Source organism: Trachymyrmex septentrionalis, unplaced genomic scaffold (assembly GCF_001594115.1).
Source record: "Trachymyrmex septentrionalis isolate Tsep2-gDNA-1 unplaced genomic scaffold, Tsep1.0 scaffold17, whole genome shotgun sequence".
Taxonomy (NCBI): Eukaryota; Metazoa; Arthropoda; class Insecta; order Hymenoptera; family Formicidae; genus Trachymyrmex; species Trachymyrmex septentrionalis.
In genome coordinates, this window is record NW_017304864.1 from 1703080 (window position 1) to 1712852 (window position 9773).

The 9773-nt window shown below is 35.9% G+C and overlaps 2 protein-coding genes across 3 annotated transcripts in view; one reads left to right on the forward strand and one right to left on the reverse strand.

Moving 5' to 3' along the window:
• LOC108746428 (protein NDNF-like) overlaps positions 1-4580 on the forward strand; it is a 10481-nt gene extending 5901 nt beyond the window's left edge. The window contains exons 3-7 of one of the 2 annotated variants that reach the window (XM_018483202.1): positions 710-1004; positions 2001-2247; positions 2568-2801; positions 2982-3140; positions 3960-4580. In XM_018483202.1, coding sequence (XP_018338704.1) covers positions 710-1004; positions 2001-2247; positions 2568-2801; positions 2982-3140; positions 3960-4328 — 1304 coding nt within the window. In that variant the 3' untranslated portion in view covers positions 4329-4580. The remainder of the gene's footprint in view (positions 1-709; positions 1005-2000; positions 2248-2567; positions 2802-2981; positions 3141-3959) is intronic. The other variant, XM_018483203.1, reaches the window with a different exon arrangement.
• A 530-nt stretch (positions 4581-5110) lies between these two features.
• Positions 5111-9773, reverse strand: LOC108746429 (protein msta-like). Its single transcript, XM_018483204.1, has 5 exons — positions 9530-9773; positions 8915-9413; positions 7182-7559; positions 6387-6722; positions 5111-5692 (listed from the first exon to the last, which is right to left on the reverse strand). The coding sequence occupies exons 2-5, from the start codon at positions 9337-9339 to the stop codon at positions 5386-5388; spliced, it is 1446 nt and encodes a 481-aa protein (XP_018338706.1). The 5' UTR covers positions 9340-9413; positions 9530-9773; the 3' UTR covers positions 5111-5385.

Here is a 9773-nt window from a genome sequence, read left to right on the forward strand (position 1 = left end):
CCAATAATGGAATGTGCCTAGTGATTAAAAAATACAGTAATACATTTGTATTTATTAAGATATTGTGTTCTCTAAAACAAGAAAATTATATTTTCATTTATCTTCTTATCACATCTTGAATAAAACATTTAAATGTCTACATTTTCGAATTTTTAAAAATATTATATTGTATTTACCTATAAGCTGTAATGTGTTTTTTTCTGACTGTTTTTTATGGCTGAAGAAATTGCAAATAAAATAAATTTACAAAATTTATTTTATTTAAAAGTTTAATTACTGGTACAACTACAATTGATATATGTAATATATTAATAAAATTTCACTTAAATATTTTTTTTTTAGATTTATAAGATAGTATATTTTTATCACCGGCATAACAAAGTTTCATATGGATATTAATTCCTTTTGTAATGCTTAATAATTAATAATAATATAGAACTGATCATATCCTCTTATTAATTCACACAATTATTAGGATATTTACCTTGTTTACAATGATAATAATATTTATGACTATCTTAGTGATAAATTATTAAAGATCAATACATAACTTGAAGATTGATAATTTGAAGGCGTATCCGAGAAGAAGAAATATAATATATTTTACAGAACAATATTTACAATCACCTCGGGTGTGACGAAGGGTAATCGAGGTGTCCCTCAAATTATCCAGTCGCTCGAATAATTTCCGAATTAATTTACCACGTAGCGCAAACGCGATGGCCTGTGAAGACCCTGAAACCGGGATCTCCTCTCTTTATGTACGAGGGCGCGGAGGACCAAAATTTTACGATACCAAAGACGCGGGCCGGTCTTTACTGGTTCGAAATCAAATCCATGGAGCCCGTGAATGTCTCGCCTGGCACGGTGCTCCTGTATGCGACTTCCAGTGCCTTAGACCACGTATCGGGCATGTATGCGAATGGAAAAGAGAATCGACATCGCATACTGAGATTTCAACAGCGACGAAGTAAACGGCGGCTGACAATATCCTGGGGCAAGAGGTATCACTACATTTACCGCGTCTTACGTTTCTCCAAATGTATTAGAAAACAATGTATCTTTTTCCATTAAACCAGTGTAGTCAAAGATTTGTAATTCTAGACAGTGACTTAACATGTGTCGCCTTGCGTTTATGTCTATTAATGCATTTACTTACATCTATTGCTTTCCTTTTTTTACCTTCTATTGAGGAAAATATATCAAACTCATATTAACAGTGTTGTTTTTAAACCAATTTGTCAACATATACGCTGCGTTCGGTTTTTTGTACACTCACACGCTATAACTTTTATTCTATCTTTATCGTTCATTATATGCATGAAAAGAAGATGAAATAAAATAGGGCGTGAGCATCCAAAGCGAACGCACTTATAAATCCGATGATGTTATTCGCCTTGTAATGCCTTGTATTGTAATACTGTGAAAATTGAGAGTGCATTGATTAATAAGAATATGTTATTTCATTCTCTGTTGGTTCTTCCCAAACAAAATGGATAAATCAAATAATTATTCAAAGAAAAGTTGCAAAAGACATTTAAAAAATAATATTTTAAAAGAAAATAAGCTGAAGAATATATTGTAATTAAGTAAAAATATGAAAACGTAAGAATGTAGATGGTAAGAAAATATGACTAATTAGTTACAGGATAAATAGGTTAAATAAGGTCCGTTTAAGTTAAAAGTGTAAGCAAAACTTGATTTTGATAATTTTTACAATAATAATGTTTTGGATAATTTAAAATAGAGTTAAAATTGAGCCAAAATCCGGCTATGTAAAGATTCTTTCTTTCCGCGATATAAATTGAAGCGTCAAGTATACGAAATCCGAGATCTTATTCTTATGATCGTCACTGCGATATCACGGTAATTTTGTTCTGTAATCGATGTAATCGATGTCTGTCATCACGCTGGATAACGTGAAGCTCGTATATTAATGCGTCTATATCAATTTTATCGTTAGAGTCGCAATTTCGAGAATGGAATATTTATTTTTCCAGCCATGTGGATCCTCACCTTTCGAACTACTGTTTAGTTGTCACTTCGGGCACGCAGCCGCACCCATTGACCCTCTGTGCTGCGCAGAACGTTCTGAAAGCTCATCCGAACTCGTCGGCGAGAACCGGCTCGTCCTCAAAGGAGCACCATCATCGGGGCGTTCCGGAAGGTCTGCACTGCGTACGGCAGACCAAGCTGACGCTTCACAGGATGAGATACGACACTACGTACAACTTTACTCTATATGTGGTCGGTCTTCGTTGTTATACGTTAATAAAATCGATCATTTGGAAAACCGCACGTATTATATGCTCAGCATGCAGTTAAAAAAAGGCGATAGACGCTCTTCCGTTTAGTTTTTGCACCGTGTTCTTCGCGCGAGAATTACGTACACGGTTTTATAACAGCGTGTAAAGATTATTAATTTCTGCAATTCCTTTACGCGATATGTGTATTTATGTTCTCCATAAAGATTTAAGTACAGATTTAGTTATGTCACGCTGAATACTTTGCGCGTAGATTGCTTACAATTGTTATTAAATTATCAAAGCGATACACTGATTCGACAGGTAAACACTCGGAACAACGTCTCCAACCGGGTCGCCACCGACGCTATCAAGTTCAAGAAGACACCGGAACTGACTTTGCGAACCGGTCGTTACACCACGGCTAATCTGCGGAAGACCGATGGTTTTGTCAATTTCCGTTATCGTCCGCCGGACAACACCTCAAGTACCTTTCACATACTTCCCTGTGGTGGAGGCATCGTGAAGGCGAAATTAAACGGACAAGGAATACTACGGGTAAAAGTCGTCGAGTGTTTACAGAAAGCGATCGGATGCGTCGACCGCAAATTCGCGAAAGAGTCTATTTAACAATTGACGCTGTCGCAAGTGGACTGGCCGTCCTGTCATTAATCGGAATGCTTTTGCAACAGCGTCCATATACGTGTATAAGTGTGTAAATGTGTCTCGTGTGATCAGCAGGAAAAAGAGGTGGTCGGATATGCCTCATTGCGCGTACCTCCTTTACCTCCCGGTAAGACGTACACTCTACGTATATCGACCACACCGCAGGAGCTGGTTCGAGTATCCACCATAAAAGTGCTGGCTACGCAGGAGTCGTCCACCATTTATCCGCAAGTATGTCGGACTGTGCAAACTAATATTTCCTTTAGGATAACAACTGTGAACGATTCTGTTATGCTCAGTTCTATCTTTCGATACTTTCTCAGTGCAGAAGTAATAACGTTCCTTTACTTCGAAAGTAACACAACTCAAAATATATGATTTCCGAGTTATTATTGTGAGAATCAAGTAAGCATTAGCCTATCAATCATTAAAAGTGAATTAACTTTACTTCATAAAAAATTGTCAAAATTATTACAACTTAAAAAAGGTCTTTTAAGGACTGCAAAATGAAAATGACAAGGGTGACATTTGATCGTGTTAAGAAAATATTCTTTTTGTCGGTATTATTTGATTTGTCATTAATTTTCCATCAAAAATTAAAAAATAATTCTTTCCGTTTTCTAGGAAATTTAATTTTTATTATTAAGTAGGAAAAATTCTGTTATTTTATTGGCATCAAAATATTATTCAATTGCGCTAGTCAATTTAATATGTGATATTACTACTTTAGTTCCATTTTATGATTTCAAGACTGAAAAAGATTTTAACGTGAGTTTGCAAAATTGAATATGTAATAAATGCATATGGAAAGATTTAAGCACTAAGAGCCGCGAGTTGTCACTTTTTATTACTTTTTTTTAATTACTTTTTAGTTGTGTCACTTTTAAAGTAAGAGAGTGGTTCTTAAAAATGAAGATAAATTCGTTCAGTTGTACTTAATATTCATAGCCGCATAAAATTACCATCGATCGTCTTTCCCGGTTATCGATGAATCTCGAAAATCAGAAACTTGTTCGGAAAGCGAATTGGACGTCGCATTTTTTGATACAGATACCATCCAAGAATCCACCGCGAGAGTACCGATCTCTCAGAACATGTCACGAAGTAACGATAGGTGTGGACCCAGCCGGCGACGCAAAGTACTGCATCCTGGTGAAGGAACTGCGGAGTTCGTCGTCCTTAGCGAGTGTTACGACCGTGCCGGATCAGTGCGGGCTTCACCGGCGCAGGCGATCCGAGTACACATTCGAGGTTTGCGAGGAGAAACGAAATCCACCGAAGGACCGAGCGCTGCCGTTCACTCTGAAGAGGCTACAACCTGGCAAAGCTTACCTCTTGCAGGTCACAGCGCAGCTGAAGGGCCAGTCCTTGTCCTATCCGCTGCTGGGTGTACGCACACGACGTTCCTGCACCGCGTAATCCGCATGATTCCTATTAAACGAACTGTAAGACCGATGAGATGATAGTCTGTGAGAGCACTGTTGATGGCTTTTAGATCTATCTGTCTTCTCATCAAATAATGTAATACCATAAAAGAAACGTCCACGAGATTTAGAGAATTGGACGTGCATATCGTTTATCTTAACAATGACGTGAATTTTATCCAAGTAGAACAAAGAATCATCGTGACATCGAAATGGCGTTAAAATAGCTTAAAAATACTTATAATTATTAAGAGTCTTTTCGATCACAATTCATTTTAATGTCATTTTGACGTTATCGTAATCTGTTGTTCTACTTGGGCAGAGATCTATCGAAGTACATACACGTACGCAAACCGTGTCGACGTTAGTATTTTATATAAATTTTGGTGTTCTAAAATTTTATTTAAATAAGTACAAACGACTACTATTTAAAACGGATTTCGCTCGAGAAACATTTTTTCTGTTACTTTCGCATATAATAATTTTATCTCGCTATTAAGTTTGCTTGCCAACCAATCTCGCGGGAGCGAGATTATTGTAAAAATAATACGTACGACGAGAAGTTACTTCCGGATTTAAGGATTACGTTCAATCGCAGAGGCACAGTCATCTAGTCTAGATTTTACGACACGTTCAACCATACAAAACACACACACACACACACACACACACACGACATTTGCAATAAACGCGGAATGACCACAAGCGTACACACATATATTTTGATATTTGTATAACATGTATGTATACATTCTTTATATAGTTATAAGTTTTTTATACGTACTTCTTTTACCCTCTAAATAAGTACAATGAATATTTTTACCATTTTTACGGCTATCTGTAGTTGTGAATAGAGATATACTTGAAATTGAGAAAATGAATAAATAAAAATTTAGACAGACAAGACAGTAAGCAGTTGTTGCTCGCGCGAATCTAGCGTGCGCAACTTTCTCATTTGTAGCAAAAACTACAAGAATCCTTCCTTGTTTTATATGTTGGATTGTACAATAACAAAAATATAATTACTTTTGCCATGCTGCAACGAGTTAAGATCAGAGTTCCACTTCGATGAGTCTGCGGAGCCTTTCTCCGGGTGAATTCGGTGGTTCCGCCTTCAGCAATAAGGCTGCTTTAGCGAGATGAACTCGCTTATCCTCGCCAGGACACATTGCGAGTTCTCGCAGGGTGACCGCCATGTAAAGCGCTAGACGAGCGCCGTACGGATCCAATCGGCTTACCGTGTCCATGATGCGTTTACACAATTCCGACTTTCGTGGATCGGTTGCCGGCAATAGCTGTATCAGAGAGTGACTCACGGATATGCAATGCTGATGGCCGGAATGCAGCAACACCGTAAGCCTAAACAATTTATTGAGTTTTCATGTAAAATACAAATTTAATCAATTCTAACAAAATTATTTCCAGATATATATCTATCTAAATTTTTAGATAGATACAGATCTGGGAATAATTTTGTTAGAATTGTTAGATCATCAAAATGGCTAGGTAGAAAACTCAATAATGATGTTGCAAAAAGTTTTGATCTCAATAATTAACTTAAGCATCTTACATAATTATTTTAATAAAATTATTTTCAGATCTACATATATTTAGTTAAATTTTTAAATACTTAAGAAAAATTGTTCTTTCATATAGCGCAAAAGATACACTGACAAAATCTTTTTTTCAGTCTTTTTCTGATATATTTAAAAATTTAGCTATAATAAGGATATAAATATGAAAATAATTTTGTTAAATCATCAAAATTATTTATGTAAAATGCTTAAACATAATGCTGCAAAAGTTTTGACTGTCTAATAATCTGCTTTCTAATAATTAACATCCCACATAATTATTTTGATGGTTCAATAAAATTATTTGTTTGATTTGTATCTAGCTAATTTTTTTAATTTTTTAGCAAAATTGTTTTTTGTATATGGATACGACTTTCTAGTATTTTACACGGTTTAGTCATTTATTACTAATTAACGCGATAGGAATTAATGTTAATAAAATTCACGGAAGAACCAAACAGAAAGGTATAATATTATACCGTGAAAGAAGTTCGGATAGAGTATACTCAGTTGCCTGCTTCATGACTTCTACGACCTCTTCCTCCAGTCTGTCGATCAGTTCTGCAACCTCCGCGGATGTTATTATTCCTGGACACGCGTCACAGGACCAGTTGGTATTTGGGTTTAAAGGATCGTTTGGCAACATGAGTCCATTTTTACAAGGACAATTCAGAGTGCCTAAATGCGTGCCCAATTCTGTGGGATCAACGCAACGCTTGCATCGGCAAGCGAAGTATTTCGTGGTAAGAAGATGCTCCCGCCTGGCTCTAGTGGACCAAAGCGCATGCGTGTACATGGTGCTCAAATGTTGCCCTCTGGAAATATCAGTCGTGAAATGCGTGATGACAATGATATATATATATATATATTCTTTTTTTCACAAGATAGCTTTGGTGAAAATTTTTCTTAGAATTCCTCATATTATCTCTCAAAACTTCTATATAAATTTTAGAATTTTTTTTAGAATTTCTGCATAATCTTATAACTCTTTCCATAAAAAATTTTTTAGATTTTTTTATATAAATTAAAATTTTTTAGAAGTGTTAAAAAAGTCTATATATTTTTTTTTAATTCTTATATATTTAAATTTTGAAGATATTTTATTTTATAATTTTTTAAGAAAAAAACTTACGAAATTATAAATTTTGCAAAATCTATCCAAGGTATTTTTTTAGAAATCTTCATAAGCTTAAAGTATAAAAAATTATCAGAGAGATCTTTTATCAGAGAGATGAATAATTTTTGATGAGATTGATTAACTATAACGTACGTACTTTTTAATGGACGTGACCGCGTAAACCGTAATTCGTGGCCTGCCTTTGTCATCGATGCGAAAGCTGTGTCGCGTGTTCGCGATACAGGAATGTTCCAGAAGAGATGCATGTTCGTAAATTGCCACCGAGCCTTCTGGCGGTGCAGTTTCTAACGCATTTACGTCAATCAGACCACAAATCATCGGTAGAACATCCTTACAATCGGATGCCATCAACAAAAGTGGCCCCAAACGCTGGCTCACACTCGACACTTCGTCGTGAGCCTCCGTGCCGGGTCCTCGCGACTCCACGTGATTTTGCAGATTGGCCAAAGACGTCCATCGGCGCGATTTCATGCGCCACAATATCAGTAGACGAATTATCAGAAGTATCTCGCATCTGTAGGCATAGCGTGAAATTATGGCGTAAATGAATTTAACGGAAAACGTCTTTAAAAGCATCTTTAGTTTAACTTTCCGCGATATAACTGTGACTCAAGTCGCGATTAATCTGTAATATACACGATTAGACATTCGTATCCTTTCTTTTTTTTTTAACACTAAAAACAGCTAAATAATGATTTCTGTCCTTTTCTTTTGTTTAATAACACAACTTTATAAATGCTTTCTAAAGATGAAGTATACATGTAAGAATCACTTAATTGTTTTCATATTATAAAAGTGATGAAAATTAACCTGGGATATGAATGACTCATCGTTCGTGTGCAGTAAAGAACACGGAAAATCGTGATTTGTTCTAAGGATTAAGTAAACTTTTTCTCTCAGATAGCAAGTTACTCGTAGGTCGCTTTAATTTGCTCGAAATTGTTTTGTTTATGTTACCTTCAATATAATAAAGAAAACGGCTTCCAATTTTGCCTATTTGATTCTCTATTTTAATTGTCACCAATGATTGATGGCAACACTCAGGTAACAATTGCCCTTTGACAAACAGTTTGTGGTAACTTTTACGGTTACAAATTTACTACAGCATTTTTACTCGAATTTTTCGCAGACTATATATTGTCTGCGTAATGTCTTTACCATAGCAGTAATACTAATAGTTTATTGACGATACCATTGATTAAACAAGAATATATTGGATCAAAAATAATTCAATATAGGGCTAATATTATCCAGTAAATGAGAATAAATTTAAATGAATTGAAAATTTAATCCCTATTTGTGTGTGTGTGAATCTGAATGCATATTTTAGTAACAACTATGTTCTATTTTCACTTCTTTTTAGATTTAATTGAATTAAAACCTACATTTCTTATTCAGAATTTTGAACTTAGCAATATTTATGATAAAGCACTTTATATGTACGATAAAAATGCATTTAAAAAACTGAAATTCTTTTTTATATTGAAAGACATAGAAATATGCTTCATGCAATTCGTATGAATGAATAAAAATATATTGAAACTGAAAAGGATTTATTTCAACGTTCGCAAATGCGTATTTTTGAAAATTTCAATCCATTTCAATTCATTCTCATTTACTAAATTGTGCCAATAAATTTTACCGTTAAGAAAATTACTATAATTATCAGTCGAACACAACACGATGGCAACTGAAGAGACATTTATACGATTATTTCTTTCCTTATATGCAAACGATTATTTCCTTTCTTATATGTTAAGAAAACGCTATCTGGGTTATCTCTTTGTTAAATCATCATTACATCTCGCTAATTTAGCTTCGAAGTAGACACTTTACTATCCAATCTGCGCTAGGTGAAATATGCGATACCTAGGAACAATTCTAGCTCGCGCAAGGAGAGCGCACTCCAGCTGATGCCTCTTCTTATCTGACAACCCCTCGCAATCAGACTTGCACACCGGCCAGCAACATTCACTGCATCTCGCATCGACGTCGTCACACCGTTCGCTACATCCGACGCAGATCCGTTGATTCGTGTGGGTCGATGGTCCCCAGACCAAAGGCGTCTCCGTAAGGATCACGTCTCCCGGTGCTAAATCTCTAGTCGCCAACAAGTGCCGTCCGAGCACAGAGTCGTGACCTATTTCCCAGCCGCTGCACGTGGACCTGTGACGCGGCCAATCTTGAGACTGGTGCGACTTGTCGCAGTAAAACTCGCGCCTGCAGCTGCCGCACTTCAACGTGGCATTTTTGCCGCACACCGGGCATGTACCGTATTTCAGGTCACCATCCATGACTAGTTAATCCTTAAGATCATTGCCCAGGTTGAATTTAATTATAAAAACTTGACCATTCAAGCTTCTGAAATCTGATCGATAATTTAAATAATTGAGCTAAGAAGAACAGAAGAGAGACTGTGAGCAATGCATTGTACTATGCACCATGGAATTTTTTTTCCTCAAGCTTTATGTATTTGATACTTACAGTTTATTAATTCAGAAGTTGATAATGAAGTAATATTAAACACGCAATCAATATACTGTATTTATTATATTTCATTAAATTCATTCAATTTCCCCCAGCGAAATAATTAGGTCAGACTTCATCGCGAGAACATCGTTCACTGGCCGCTAACTTTATCGTACTGAACAAATCGGCATTTGCGAACGGGGCGGCCACGTTTAATTATAGGTCGGACGGCCGTGTTACTATTTTCGTAAAACGAAAG